The 15,079-nt window shown below is 25.6% G+C and overlaps 6 protein-coding genes across 6 annotated transcripts; 1 reads left to right on the top strand and 5 right to left on the bottom strand.

The window, feature by feature from the left end:
• Positions 1–214: 214 nt before the first annotated feature.
• Positions 215–1,679, bottom strand: DICPUDRAFT_45207 (uncharacterized protein). Its single transcript, XM_003284013.1, has 7 exons — positions 1,486–1,679; positions 1,384–1,405; positions 1,279–1,299; positions 1,114–1,201; positions 927–1,031; positions 736–834; positions 215–644 (listed from the first exon to the last, which is right to left on the bottom strand). The coding sequence occupies exons 1-7, from the start codon at positions 1,517–1,519 to the stop codon at positions 420–422; spliced, it is 594 nt and encodes a 197-aa protein (XP_003284061.1). The 5' UTR covers positions 1,520–1,679; the 3' UTR covers positions 215–419.
• Positions 1,680–2,002: 323 nt separating this feature from the next.
• On the bottom strand, positions 2,003–3,962 carry DICPUDRAFT_96568 (uncharacterized protein; the record flags this gene model as incomplete). The annotated part of the gene is made up of 2 exons (XM_003284012.1): positions 2,003–2,448; positions 2,523–3,962. 2 exons carry the CDS (start codon positions 3,960–3,962, stop codon positions 2,020–2,022), a joined length of 1,869 nt encoding a protein of 622 aa, XP_003284060.1. The 3' UTR covers positions 2,003–2,019.
• Positions 3,963–7,685: 3,723 nt separating this feature from the next.
• Positions 7,686–7,913, bottom strand: DICPUDRAFT_147819 (uncharacterized protein; the record flags this gene model as incomplete). The annotated part of the gene is made up of 1 exon (XM_003284011.1): positions 7,686–7,913. One exon carries the CDS (start codon positions 7,911–7,913, stop codon positions 7,686–7,688), a length of 228 nt encoding a protein of 75 aa, XP_003284059.1.
• Positions 7,914–8,185: 272 nt separating this feature from the next.
• DICPUDRAFT_26917 (uncharacterized protein) lies at positions 8,186–8,413 on the bottom strand (the record flags this gene model as incomplete). Its single annotated transcript, XM_003284010.1, has 1 exon — positions 8,186–8,413. A coding segment is annotated over one exon (228 nt), but the record flags the coding sequence as incomplete, so codon positions are not given.
• Positions 8,414–8,887: 474 nt separating this feature from the next.
• Positions 8,888–10,387, top strand: DICPUDRAFT_75049 (uncharacterized protein; the record flags this gene model as incomplete). The annotated part of the gene is made up of 1 exon (XM_003284037.1): positions 8,888–10,387. One exon carries the CDS (start codon positions 8,888–8,890, stop codon positions 10,385–10,387), a length of 1,500 nt encoding a protein of 499 aa, XP_003284085.1.
• Positions 10,388–10,712: 325 nt separating this feature from the next.
• On the bottom strand, positions 10,713–13,841 carry DICPUDRAFT_147817 (P-type ATPase; the record flags this gene model as incomplete). The annotated part of the gene is made up of 2 exons (XM_003284009.1): positions 10,713–13,311; positions 13,387–13,841. 2 exons carry the CDS (start codon positions 13,839–13,841, stop codon positions 10,713–10,715), a joined length of 3,054 nt encoding a protein of 1,017 aa, XP_003284057.1.
• Positions 13,842–15,079: the final 1,238 nt, after the last annotated feature.

Here is a 15,079-nt window from a genome sequence, read left to right as displayed (position 1 = left end):
TGTTTTTAATCTAAAAAAAAAATAGAAAATTTTTTAATTGTTTTATTTCTTTTATAATTTAATTTTTCAAAGATAATTATTAATAATATAGTTTTATCTCTTCATCTTTTTTTATTTGTTACTTTTTTAATTCCAAATATATTTGGAATTAATATAAAAAGAAGTGCAACATGATCAGTTAATCAAATAAATACAATCATCAAATAAAATTTTAATTATTTTAATAAATATTAGATTTTTTAAATTTACAAATTTGTTTATTGATAAAAATATAGGATAAATAAATACAATCTCTAAATTACTAATTATAATTGGGTTATTTGATATTGTTGGTATATGTTATTGTTATATGGTTTTGTTGTTTTAATATAGTTATTATGTTTAGAAATATGTTATAAAAAATTATTTAATAATTTAAATTAACCATTGACTTGATGTTTTGAAGCAACTGCTGTACCAACTGTAGTTGGAGTATCAACTAATTGAGAAGCTAAATCAATACCAATTTCATCTAAAACTTGATTTAAGATTTCTTGTGATTGTTCTTCTTCGTCATCTTGTTCCATAACTTGATCCATTGTATCATTCATCATCTCTTCTTTCATATCCATCTTATCTGATTGAATTTCAAATTCCATCATAATCTATACATTTTATTAAGAAATATTGTTAATAAAAAATAAATAATTTTTTTTTTGTATTGTGGTGCTTGTGAAAAGCTTTTGTAAATAATACCTTTGTAAATTGTGGAAGATTCATTTGTCTATTCATTGTCATCATTGCTTTAGTAACACCTTTCATTGCCTCTGCCATTTGTTGTGTTGATTGTAAAGTCTAAATTAAAAATAAATAAAAAAATAAATGGATTAATATCATTACTATATATGTAACCCTATAGAAATTATAATTAATAATTTGATAATTACTTGAATTCTAAGACTAACAGCTTGTAATTGAGTTTTCATTTCATAAAACTTTTGAATGTGATATCTAGTTCTAACTAAATCTTTTGCCATAATCTTTGCTGAGTTCTATATTTCAATATTGAAGAAAGTTAAAGGTTAATATGATGAGCTAAAAATTGTTTTTTTTTTTATTTATTTTAAACCTTACCATTTGACCTTGTTTGGCCATCTTTTTAATATCTAATATAATCTTTTTTTCTTGATTCTGAAGATTTACACGTTCACGATCAATTTCTCTTTTAATTTTAAAATAATTTGTGGGTTAATAAATATTATTATTTATTTATAATTAGATAATCTTAAAACCACCTACCTCATTGATTTATTAAGAGCTCTGTATTTAATTATAGATGATTAAAAATAAAAAAGATTGTTAATATAAAGATTTTTTTAGTTGTCAAAGTCAAAATATAAATACCTTTGATTTTCTCTGAGAATTTCTAAAGTTAAAAATAGTAATAAAATGTTAATAAATGATAATAATACACTTTATTGATATCAAATAAAGAACAATACATACCTTTTGGGGTTTTTTGTTTGCCAAAGAGAAACATTTTGTTATATATATATTTTTATGTTGTTTGTTTATTTATTGCGATTTACTTTGTTTAATAGTTATACAAAATATATTATATTTCGTTATTTGGTTTATAAATTAATAGCCCAATATTATATAATATTAAAAAGTTAAAGAAAAAAAAAATATAAATTAATTATTAAAATAATTTTAATTTTAAAAAAAAAAATAAATAAAAAATTTAAAAAAAAAATTTAAAAAAAATTAAATAAAAAATCTTAAAAAAAAAAAAAACAATTTTATAATTTTGAGTAGTTTATAAAAAAAGTATTTTTTTGAGTTTGTGTGTGCAAAGTTTTAAAAATAAAAATCAAAAGAATTTTATGTTTAATTAAAAAATAAATAAATAAATAAAAAAAATTGGGGAATTTTTTTTTTTTTTTTTAAAAAATTTTAAGTGGGAAAAAAAAAAAAAAAAAAAAAAAAAAAAAAAAAAAAAAAAAAAAAAAAAAAAAAATATATGGGAAAGGTTTAAATTTAATTTTTATTTATAACTATAAATTTCTTTTCGCAATAGGCAACTGAAGAATCTTTTGAATTTTGAACAACACTATTCTTATCACCTTTTTTGAGAATTGCACAAAATGAAGAATTTGATTCGAAAAATTCCACATGGTCAATACCAAGATCAATTAATTCTTTTTGTGCCTCTTCACTTAAATGTGAGAAACCATCACCATTTACTGAAAGTAAAATTATTTTACCATCTTTGATTGATTTTAAATAACGAGTAAATTTTTTTGAGCTGTTTATAAAAAAGAAAAATGAACTTGTATTGAATGATTTTGAGTCTAAATTTAAACCTTTTGAGTCCAATATTACAACATTAAAACCTTGATTATTACCACAATCTATTTCTTTCCCATTGATTATAAATTTTGAATATCCTTTGAATTTATTAGTTTCCTATATAAATTAAATTAAATTAAGATAAGTAAACCCTTTTTTTTTTATTTGTTTTTTAAAAAAAAAAAACTTACAACACTTGAATAGACTTGAATATTAACTGTTTTTGCTTCACTGTTTAAAAGATTAATACATTTATCATGTAGATCTCTATTTTGATTTTTTAATATGGTCCAAATTGAACAAAGGTTACCTATTTCAATGATTGAACAATCTTGAATATTTTCTAATGATAATATATATTTGCCAAAATCATCCTTGAGAGTTCTGTCACCACCACTAACTCTTTTCTCGTCAAATAAATAGTTTCCTGTAATTTTGGTACCACTATCACTTTTATTGTCTACATTAAAACCAAAGTCCAAATCGATGGGATCGTGAAAGCTAAACTTGAAACGATTTTCGAGAGTAAAACCAAAGGACTCCTTATCACTCTCTGCACAGTCCTTTTTATAGCCGGTTGATGATATTTTCCCACCAAGAGTGTACCTGGTTGGAAAGAATTCGTTGTTTTTTAAGAACTGCTTAAGGGTACCTAAATCTTTGGAGGCTTCTCCAAGAGATTTAATAAAATTGTCTTTTAATGTAATATAATCAGGCTCTATTCTAATCTCAAGTCTAGGGATCATACCATGGGTATAGGAATAAACAGTCTTGGATTCGACACTTTGTGATTTTTCAGATTCGACTTGACCTTTATTAATGAAATTGAAAATTGATTTGAGAGCCATTGTACCATTCCATGTGTAGAGACCACCTTTATGTGCATTGTGTTCAATTGAATTAAATGTTGATTTGGTCATAAAAGATAATGTTTCCTGTGGTGGAAAAATTAATGCATTGTTTAAATCCCATTGAACTATTTCATATCTATCTTGGAAGGTTTCGGGATCAATTGAATATTTAAGTGGAAGATTTTTGCAGTATTCAAAAATTTTTTTACGATTTTCTTCCACATTAATATTTTTTAAACTGATACCCATTTTACTTGCGCCGTCTTCATTTAAAACATTATTGCACAAAGGTATTTGTTGTGTTGTGGCTATAGTTCCGACATTAGTGGCATTTGCTGTGGCAGTAGTTGTAACATTAAGGCCTGCAGAAGTAACAACAGCATTTGATTGCTCAGCAACAACAGTGCAAGATGTTGCATCGACTATTGGACTAGATAGTACAGCAGTGTTTGCATTTGCTAGCTCGGGGTGTGATTTTGCATTAACTTTTCTTGCAGTCTTTACTTGAATTGCATCACGGGAAATAGAATCTTGAGTTTTAAAATGAATTGCTCCGCCTATTAATACATCAGAAACCTTGGTAAATTCTTCTTGCTCCGAATCTATTGGACCATCCTTTCCAATAAACACATTACAGTATGGTACTAAATCACCAAGTGATTCTCTTAATTTTTCTAAATTAGTATTTACATCTTTAACTTTAAAATCTAATAATTTATTATTATCAAAATATATTGCTGTATCAATTTTATTATTACTACAATTATTATTATTAATCATTTTATTTTCTTTATTATTTAAAACTATGTTTTTTTTTAAATATATTTAAATATGATAAATGAAAAAAAATATGTTATTATTTATATTTAAACAGATATATGAAAAAAAAATATGATTAAAAAGATGAAATAAAAAATAAAAAAAAATAAAAAAAAATAATAATAAAATATTTTGGGGTTATAAAAAAAAAATATATATGGCAACTGCTTGTTTTATGATATATAAATTTAATCCCCCTCTAAAAAAATTTTGGATATTTGGGAATGCAACAATATTAAAAAATGTATTCCCACATATTTAAAAATAATGTGTGAAGTGTGTTGACTTACTAATTGAACCGTTATAAATAAAGTAAAGGTAAGGATAGGAATAAATATTGTTTTTTTTTTTAAATTTTTTTTTTGTTTATATTTTTATTTTTTTTTTATTTATATTTTTTTTTTATTTTTTATATGAAAAAATAAAAAAAGGAAACCTTGAACCTTCACCTACGATCGCTTATGGAACTCGTTTTACGATTTCTTAAGGCCAAAGTTAACTGGTGGTTTTACATGATCGGGATCAAAAATATTGTTTTTATTACTTTGTTTTTAAAAAACATTATTATATAAATTAAATATTTAAAACTGGGAAAACTAAGACTGGTAAAATTTTTTTTTTTTTTTTTTTTTTAATTGAAAAGGAATATATTATATTACTATTACTATTACTATTATTTGTGTGAAAATGTTTTGATATATAACTGAATATATATGAACAATAACAACAAAAAATAAGATGTGTTATATAAATGATTTTTTTTGTGATTTTATTATTATATTTTTTGAATGATACCCTCCCACCTAAGCTAACTAACCCTGGATATAAAAAAAGCCAAAGAAAGATTTGTAATAATTGATTGAATATTTGTACATTGTTTTTTTTTTTTTCTTTTTTTTAACTACTATTAAAAATTTGAGAAAAAAATTAGAAAATGTTAATATTTAAATAAAATAAATATTTATTTTTAAAGAAATGAATAAAAGTAATAAATAAATTATAAATAAATCAATATATACATTATCTAAATTAAAAGAAATAAAAAGTTTAAAATTTATTTGTATAAACTAAAAGTTTGGTATAGATTAAAAAAAAAAAAAAAAAAAAGGTTTTTAAGTTGTTTTAAAAAAAAAAAAAAATTAATTTTAAAAAATAAAATTTTTTTTTATTCCTCAGGAAGAATTTTCAGATATTTTTTTTTTTATGATGTGTTTCCACCTGTGTATGCAAAAACAAAAATTCAAAAATATAAGTCAAAAAAAAAGTTAAAAAACAATTTTTTTAACTTTTTTTTTTTAATTTTTAGGAAATATAATTTTTCTTTTTAATTTTCTGTTGTTTCTAAAAATAAAACCAAAATATTTTATTTTTTAATTTAATGGAAAAATAATAATTGTTATTCTATTGTTCTATATATAAAAAAATATTTTGGGTTTAATCTCAAAGAAAGAAAAAAAAAAAACACCACAATTTTACAATTTTACAAACACACATGGATTATGATAATTATTTGATTGAAGAAAAAATTAAATTAAATTTTTTATTTTATTTTTAATTTGTTGTGTAAACATTAGTTTTGTTATTATAATATTGATTTAATTTACTATTTCTAATTGAATAAGCAAAATAAATGATAAAACCAACAACTGACCAAATACCAATACGAATGAATGAAGCGATATCTAAATGCATGATAAAGTAAGTGTTGATGATAATACCTAAACATGGGAGCACTGGTACAAAAGGACATTTAAAGGTAGTTGGTTTGAATACTTGTTTCTTGAAACAGAGACCAACCATAATAGCGAGTAAAATGCCAGCAAAGGTAATTTGAATCCACATATTCCACTTGTTATTACTTGCAACACCAAAGAGGCAAGAGAAAACAAATAAAACAAATAAGATGAGAGTTGTTGGGATTTTACCATCTTCAGTACCATCTTCTCTTCTGAAACGTAATACTACAACACCTGCACAAACTGAACTGAAAGCTAATAAAGTGCCAATACTAATCATATTGGTTAAATTATCTAAATCAATAAAGATTGCTAAAATTGATGCAAAGATACCTGTGAAAATAGTACCGAAAACTGGGATTTGTTTCTTATTTAAAGTGGCGAATTTTTTAAAGAAAAGACCATCTTTAGCCATCTGGAGGTAAATACGTGGCTGACCTAACAAGCAACAAAGTGTGGAGGCAGTTAACGAGGTTAATGTACCACAAGCAATAACCATAGCAGCCCATTTCAACTTATTGTCAACGGTGAGGAAAGCTTGTGATAATGGTGAGTTGGTGCTTATTTGAGTAAAGTTGACCATACCAGATAAAACGAGTGTAACACCAATGTAAAGACTAGTGGCGATCACTAAGGTACCAACAATACCAATTGGTAAATCACGTTTTGGGTTTTTAACTTCACCAGCTAAAGTGGATACAGAATCGAAACCAACATAACTAAAGAATACAACAGAACATGCATTAAATACACCATCAAAACCAAATGGTAAAAATGGGTTCCAATTCTCGATTTTTACATATAGGGAACCTAAAATGATGAAAAAGAGAATGGTAATAATATTCAATGCTGTAATACATGCATTAAAACGTGCGCTATCTTTAATACCAAATACCAAAATAATTGTGCAAAAGATAATGATGACTGGTGCAAATGGGTTAACGTTGATCCAACTATTTAAAGAATAACCGGCAATAAACTCTGGTGTTTCTGCACCAAAAATACTAAAGATTACACCAAAATATCCGACCCAACCTCTTGCAACTGCACTTGCTGAAATTGCATATTCTAATGTCAAATTCCCTATTAATGATTAATTTGATGTTAATAATTTATTTTTTTTTTTATTAAAATTTTTTTTTTTTGCTTAAAACTAACATCCTACAAACCAACCCATTAATTCACCTAATGCGACATAAGTAAAAGTATATGCACTACCCGAAACTGGGATACGAGCAGAGAATTCTGAATAGCAAAAAGCTGAAATCAGGCAGGCCAATGCCGAGAAAATAAAAGATAACAGGGTACCAGGACCAGCATATGAATTGATTGCAAGACCTATAGATACAAATACACCAGCACCTACAGACGAACCAATACCATATGATACTACGTCGATAATTGTTAAACATTTATCCAAAGCAACACTTGCTCCATTTGTTTCTTCCTCTTCAAGGACACCACTAGCTGGGTACTTTCTAAGGAGTGAATTTAAACTGTAAATTGATTTATTATTTCTATTGAATAATAACGATGTTCTTTCGCTGTTACCCTGTTCTTTTAAGTAATTGGCCATTCTCTGATTGTTTGGCTTATTCTATCTGGATTAATAATTTTAATTATTTTATAAGAAATTATATAAACAAATATAAATGTTTATATAATTGTATTTGAATGTAAAAAAAGTTTTATAAAATGATCAGTTTTTTTTTTAATAAAAAATATTTATACAAAATTGTTTATAGAAAAAAATATTAAAAAAAAAAAAACGGAAGAAATCAAGAAAAAAACATCATGACAACCCTATTATAATCTTTAATATTTAACAAAAAAAAAAAAATTGGCTTTAGGTCGGAAATAATTTTTTAAAATAAAAATAAAAATAAAAATAAATATAAAATATATAAATAGAATGATGGATTTTTTTATTATTTTTTAATTATTATTATTATGAAGATTTTAGGGTTAAAACCAATTCTTCAAATCTATTTTCATCGGAGCCTGCATATTCTGCTATTTGATTTTGATTTTTATAAGCTTTAAAAAATGGTAAACTTGAAACGGTTTTGGCTTGAGGTAAATCATATAATTTATCAATATTTACTATAATAAATGATATATTTGGATTTTCTTGAGCACATTTAGGAAAAATTGATTTCTCAAATTTATTGCACATATCACATCTATTGATTAATAAAAGTATATGTTAGTATATAAATAAATTAACAATAGATATAAGATTTCAGATTTAATATTTACAAATCAGCAGTGAAAGAAACAATAGATAAAGATGTATTATTAAATTCCTCATTGAAGCTGTGTATATCATTTGGTGTTACTACTTTGCCAGGTATAATTTTACGGTGTCTAATAATTATTAAAAAAAAATAGATATGTTAATATTAAAAAAAATAACTAATGATTGTTTTTATAAATAAATATATATATCTACCCATCCAACCCAATAATTAATTTTTCCAAGTGTGCCTCATTGTCACCCGTAAATTCATCTACTTTAACTTTATTTCTATATGATTTAAATGTTGGTATACCTGTAATTTCTTTACACAAATCCAACTCTGATATTTTATCTATATCCACTTTTAAAAATACAATATCTGTATACTGTTTGCCCTTTCTTAAAAATATTGGTGTGGTGGTATGGCATGTAGAGCACCTGTGGGTTTAAATTATATTAAAGTAATTTAAAGTTAATAAAATTAAAAAAATAGATGTAACAAAATAATATAGGTGTGCCCTACCATTCTGCTGAAAAATATATAATTGCTTTGGCAAGAGAAGAGAACCTCTTGTTAAAGTCTTCTAGTGAAGTTATATTGTAATACACCATATTTTCTATTTATATTTAAAGATATCGGAAATTAAATTTAAACAAATATAAAGAAAGTTGTGGCGTTTAGGATTCAAATAAAATATAAAAAATTTTAATAAAAACAAATTAAAAAAAAAAAATTTAATTTTTTTTTTTTTTTTTTTTTAATTTATATTTTATTTTTTTTTTTTTTATATTTTTTTTTTTTTTTATTAATTTAAAATTATTATTTTTTTTAAAAATTTTCAAAATAAACCATTTTAACAATAATTTTAATTAATAGTTTTATAAATCAATAGTAGAATAAGATTATAGTTATGTACACACAAGAAAGGCGAGATAAAAAAGCAGTAATATATTTAAATCGAAAACAAGCAGTATTAGAGTGGATTATAGATTTTTTTTTACAAAATAAACAACCGATTGATAGGAATTGCACAGATTTAATAGCATTGATTGATGATGGTGTGGTTTTATGTAAACTTATAAACTTTTTTTTCCCAAATAGAATCGAAAAAATTGTATATCCCAAAATAGGATCAACCAAATATTATCTTCGTATTGAGAATATCAACTCATTTATTAATCAATGTCAAATATTATCAGTACCAGTTGTATTTCAAACATTGGATCTGTTTGAGGGAAAAAACCCGGTGCGTGTAGTTACTTGTATTCACAGTTTAATAGAATTATTAGATCCAACCAATAATTTAAAGGATAGACTCATAAAGAAAAGAAGTAATAAATTTACCACTGAAGAAATTTCTAGGGCAAATTTAGAACTACAGATTGAAAAAGAGGCATCAGGTAAATCAATGTCAATGCTCTTGTACGATTCTATTAACCCAGCATCATCAACATCGTCATTATTGGAAACTACCAACTCGGATAATAGCTCGAATGATTTAATGTTTGAAACTCCTGCAAGACAACAATCACCTACCAGCAATGTTTCACCAAACAGCAATAACAACTATGGCACAGTGCAATATCAAATGACAAACTCAAATGCTTATGAAAGCAATAATCTTTCAGTTTTAAATACATCACATTTAAGAACAACAATCATTAAAACCCCATTAACAAGAAACCACAATAACTATAGTATGAGCATTCAAAATACACCTCAAATTCATCATACTCCTGGCCTTCCATTATATCAACATCAACAAGAAATGGCAACCTCTTCAATGATGAAAACTGCTTCAATATCGGCTGTTCCTGTTAAAACCTCGCCCTCTCCTATTCATCATACTAGTAACAACCATTTAGAAACAACCAATAGATTTTTAACCAACTCCATCTATAATAATAGATATATAAATAATAACTACACACCCTACAAACCAAACGACTTACGAATTAGTGATTTAAACCAAACATCAACTGTTTCAAAAATAACAAATACTAATACAACCAATGTCAATACATATAGATCTCAACAACAGCAACAATTACAACAACAGCAATTACAACAACAGCAATTACATCAACAGCAATTACAACAACAACAACAATTACATCAACAAAAACAACAATTACAACAACAACAGCAATTACAACAACAACAACAACAATTACAACAGCAACAACAATTAAATCAACAACAGCAACAACAACAACAATTACAACAACAACAACAATTACAACAACAACAAATGTTAAATAAACAAAAAGAACAGTTACAGAAAAAACCAAGGACATTATTCAAAGATTTTTTAATTTTTACAACTATTTTAGTTTTAATTTCAATATGGATAAAATTATTTATTGGAAACGAAAGTAAATTTAGTTTTTTCTTTAATAAAACCAAATAAAAAAAACCACATTATTTATTATTTAATTTAAAAATCCTTTTTATTTTTATAAATTTTTTAAGTTATTTTCAAGATATAGAAATAAAGAAAAACTTTTTTTTTTTTTTTTTTTTTTAAAATTTATTACTCCTCTTTTTAAAAAGGAACAATATTTATATTTTTTTATTCGAATTAATTTTATTTTTTAAATAAAATTATTTTAAGTTGCATAAATTATTATATTGTTATATTATTTATTATTATTATTTTTTTTTTTTTTTTTTTGTTATATATTTTTTAAAATAATCGTTGAGGATTGAATATATATTTATATTATATTATTATTTTAATGATTTGATTTGTGATGAGTAGTTTCTGGTGGGAAAACAAAAGCTGGTTTTTCTTTTTTAACAGCAGCTTGTGGTTCTTCTTTTGGAAGATCTTTACCAAACCATTTGTAAATCTTACGAAGGGCACCTCTATTGATTGGTTGAATCTTACCACGAAGAGCAAAGGTGACACCAAGTTTGATGAAATCCATTGGGATGTACCATAAGAATGACCAAATCCAAGCACAAACAGCCCAACCCCAACCGGCACCTCTTAAATTGGTTTCGAATTTCTCACAGTCTGCATATTTAGGATCATCTACTTCTAAATAGGAACAAGTATGTGGATAAGCTCTGAGACCGTAAACACCAATAAAGGTAGCAACAACTTGGGAGAGACAGAAAGCAAAGATAACAAAGAAACCTGGACGTTCAAAGTATGAGAAACCTTGAGAACGTGAAACGAAAATAGTAGCTAAACCAGAAATTGAAACTTGGAGATAAATGATACCACGAATTTCAGAGTCGTGGAGGTAACGTAAGTTGATGTGATCTTGGAACCAGGTAGTGTTGTTGATGATTGCAAAGAATACAATAGTTGAACCGACTAAATAGAAACCATAACAAAGAGCCATAGTGAATACTTCGAAAAGATTCCATTCATCAGGTTCATTTCTTGGTTTTACACGATCTTTAGCAATTGTAAGCATAGTACCATCATTCAAAATTGCAATGATAACAGTGGCAATAGTTGGGAACATGAAACCCCAACCGATGGTGAGGATACCAAAAGTACAACAGATACGGACAGTAGCAGAGACAGAGTAGATAACGTAATTTCTCATACGTTGGAAAATCTTACGAGAGCAAATAATAGCATCAATGATAACTGAAAGACCAGATGAGGTAAGGACGATATCAGAGACAGAACGAGCAGCATCAGTAGCACCGGCTACAGCAATACCAATTTGAGCTTTCTTTAAGGCTGGTGCATCATTTACACCATCACCAGTCATACCGACAACATGCTTTCTCTTTTGAAGTTGTTCAACGACCTTGTATTTATGTTCTGGCCACATTTCTGCGAAACCATCAGCCATTTCAATAACTTCACCTTCAGAGACACCGAGATCATTGTTTTCTAAATATGGAATAGTAAAGAGATTACCACCCATACCAAGACGTCTTGCAGTTTCTTTAGCAATAGCCAATTGATCACCAGTAATCATTTTAACACTAACACCCATTTCAAGAGCACGTTTGATAGTATCTTCAGTATCGTGACGTGGTGGATCAAATAATGGAATTAAACCTAAAAAGTGCCATGTTTTGAAGTCTGGGGCATCGTATGAAATTGAAGCACCAAGAGCACGATAACCACGATCAGCGAGATTTTCGATTTCCTTTTCAACAGCTTCACCGATTTCTTTGTAGTTGTCAGATTCACGAAGGATAATTTGTGGGGCACCTTTGGAGGCTTTGAAAGTTTTACCGTTTGGACCGTTTACAAGACCCATAGCTTTTTTATCTTCTGGATTGAATGGATAATGTTTTGATACTTGATGGTTGGCATAGTCAGCATTTGGATATTTTTCATGACAATAATTTGTAATGGCTTTATCAATGGCATCTTGATCATCACCTTCAGAACAAGCCAAGTAAGAAATGAAAACAACATCCTCTGGTTTAGAGTCACCAAAACAGATTGGTTCATCAACAGTAAGAATGTTAAGAGTAAGAGTACCAGTTTTATCTGAACAGAGAATATCCATAGCAGCTAATTCTTCAATGGAGGCTAAACGAGATACAATAGCCTTCTTCTTTGAGAGTTGAGTAGCACCAATAGCCATAGTAACTGATAAAACAGTTGGCATAGCAATTGGAATACCACCAACTAATAAAACGAGGGCATTGTTTAATGGTGAACATCTACCTTCACCAACACCATGACAATAACCACCACGACCAAGGAATACAACTAATAATTCAATGAGTACCCAAATGGCAATGAAGAAAATACAGAAGAGACCAATGTTTCTAAGAATGACTTGAAGATGACCATGACCTTCAGTTTCTTGTACAAGATGGGCAGCACGACCAAAGAAAGTATTTACACCAGTGGCAGTGACAACACATTTAGCTTCACCTTGTTTCATTGATGAACCAGAGTAAACTTCATCACCAACTTTCTTGTTAACTGGAAGGGATTCACCAGTTAATGAGGATTGATCGATTTTAACTTGTTCGGCTTCTAAAACTCTACAATCGGCTGGAACGACGGCACCAATCTTTAACATGATAACATCACCTGGTACAACATCTGGTGATGGAATCATTTCCCATTGACCGTCACGCATAGTACGAACTTGACTAACTAAAGAGTTCTTTAAAGCTTCAACTGCATTACCAGCAGTATGTTCTTCAATAAAACCAATAGTGGCATTTAATAAAAGTAAAGCACAAATTAAAATGAAATCTACCCAATCTAAAAGAGCAATTGAAACAATAGCGGCAACTTCCATAGTCCATGATAATGGATTCCACATAAAATAAAGAAATTCTAAAATTGGATATCTTTTAACATCTGGAATTGCATTTGGACCAACTTCTTCCATTCTAAATAGTATTAAAAAAATGAATTTATTAATATTTTATTTTAATTAAATATTTTATAATGATGATGGTATTTACCTTTTTTGAGCTTCGGCTTTAGTCAAACCATTTGCATTAACTTTTAATTCTTCAAAGATATTATCTAATGGTTTAATACCTTCTTTTTCTCTTTCAAGAGTTCTTCTATAATTAGTAGCTCTTTGTTTGGTTCTTCTTGATTCTAAAACTTCTGGATTTTCAAAAAGTTCTTGTTGAAGTTTTGGTACCCATGTTGATCTAAAATTATAATTTTCATCTTCTTTCTTACTATTACTATCTTTATCGCTTGAGCTTGGATAACCTGAAATAGTTTTGGTGGATTGTTCAACACTATCCATTGGTAATGAGGTTTCATCTCTACGAACAGCTGGGTCGCTTGCTGGGAGATTGATATTTGAATCTTGAGCTATTCTATCCAATTCAACACCCTCATCAGTATTTGAATTTCCTTTACTGTGAGGATCAACTGGATTGTTATTATTATTATTATCCATTTTTTTTATTTACTAAAAGTAAATTAAAAAAAAAAATATATTTATATAATTTAAAATTTCCCCAAATAAAAAAAAAAGTTGGAAAAAAAATAATTAAATTTAGAAAAATTAAAGTTAGTTATACATATAAATTTTATTTATTGATTAAAAAATAAAATATATAAATAATATAAATTACAAAAAAAAAAACAAATTATAAATAAACTATTATTATTATTATTATTATTATATTTTTAAAACACAGATGATATTATTATTATTATTATTATTATTACTATTATTATTATTTATGACAATCGATTCATAAATAATTATCTATTGTCGTTTATATTAAAATAATTTATAGTTATTATGTACTATTACAACAAAAAATAAAATAATATAAAAATTAAAAATTTAGTGGGTGAAATGAAAAAAAATATAAATAAAATAAAAAGAATAAAAAGAATAAAAATTCAATTTTAAAAAATAATTAAAAAATAAATATGAGAATGAAGATATTTCATTGTTGGAATATTTATTTTTGGGAATTTATATAATGGTGTTTTATAGTATTGGTGGGTTTTATTTTTTATTTATTTACATGATATAAACTTGTGTGGGTTGGCATGTGGTGGTGTGGTGTTTGAGATAAACGAAAATTTAATTATATTATTTTTGTGTGTGTTTAGTGTGGGATTTAATTAATTTTAAACAATTTTGCTTTTAACAAATATTTTATTTTTACTGGTTTTAAACAAAAAAACTAAAATAATTTTAACTTTTATTTTACTACTCACAAAAATTAATCAAATTGGCTTTAAAATAAATCTAAAACCAAACATAGATAGGGATGTGATAAAACAACACAATTATATTTTTATTATTATTTTATTTATAATACACAATACTAATATTTTTATTATTTGTTATTTATTTATTTATTTAATTAATTATTAATTTATTTATTTATTTATTAATTTTGTTTTTAAAAAAATTTTAAAAAAATAAATTTTAATTTATTTTATTTTTTTTAAAAAGGAAAAATAGTTAAGAAAATAAATAATAATAAATTTATTTTTAATTTTATTATTTTCATAATAAAGATTTGATCGATAAAAATAAATTATTTGAAGTTATAAAATAAAAGATTAAAAGAAAAAAAATAAAATATGAAAAAATTATTATTTTAAAAAAAATAAAAAAAATAATTTTCAAATTTGGGTTTTAGATTAAATTATTTTTTTTATTTTTTTTTT

Source organism: Dictyostelium purpureum (genome assembly GCF_000190715.1).
Source record: "Dictyostelium purpureum unplaced genomic scaffold DICPUscaffold_18, whole genome shotgun sequence".
Taxonomy (NCBI): Eukaryota; Evosea; class Eumycetozoa; order Dictyosteliales; family Dictyosteliaceae; genus Dictyostelium; species Dictyostelium purpureum.
This window is presented reverse-complemented; position numbering and strand designations above follow the sequence as displayed.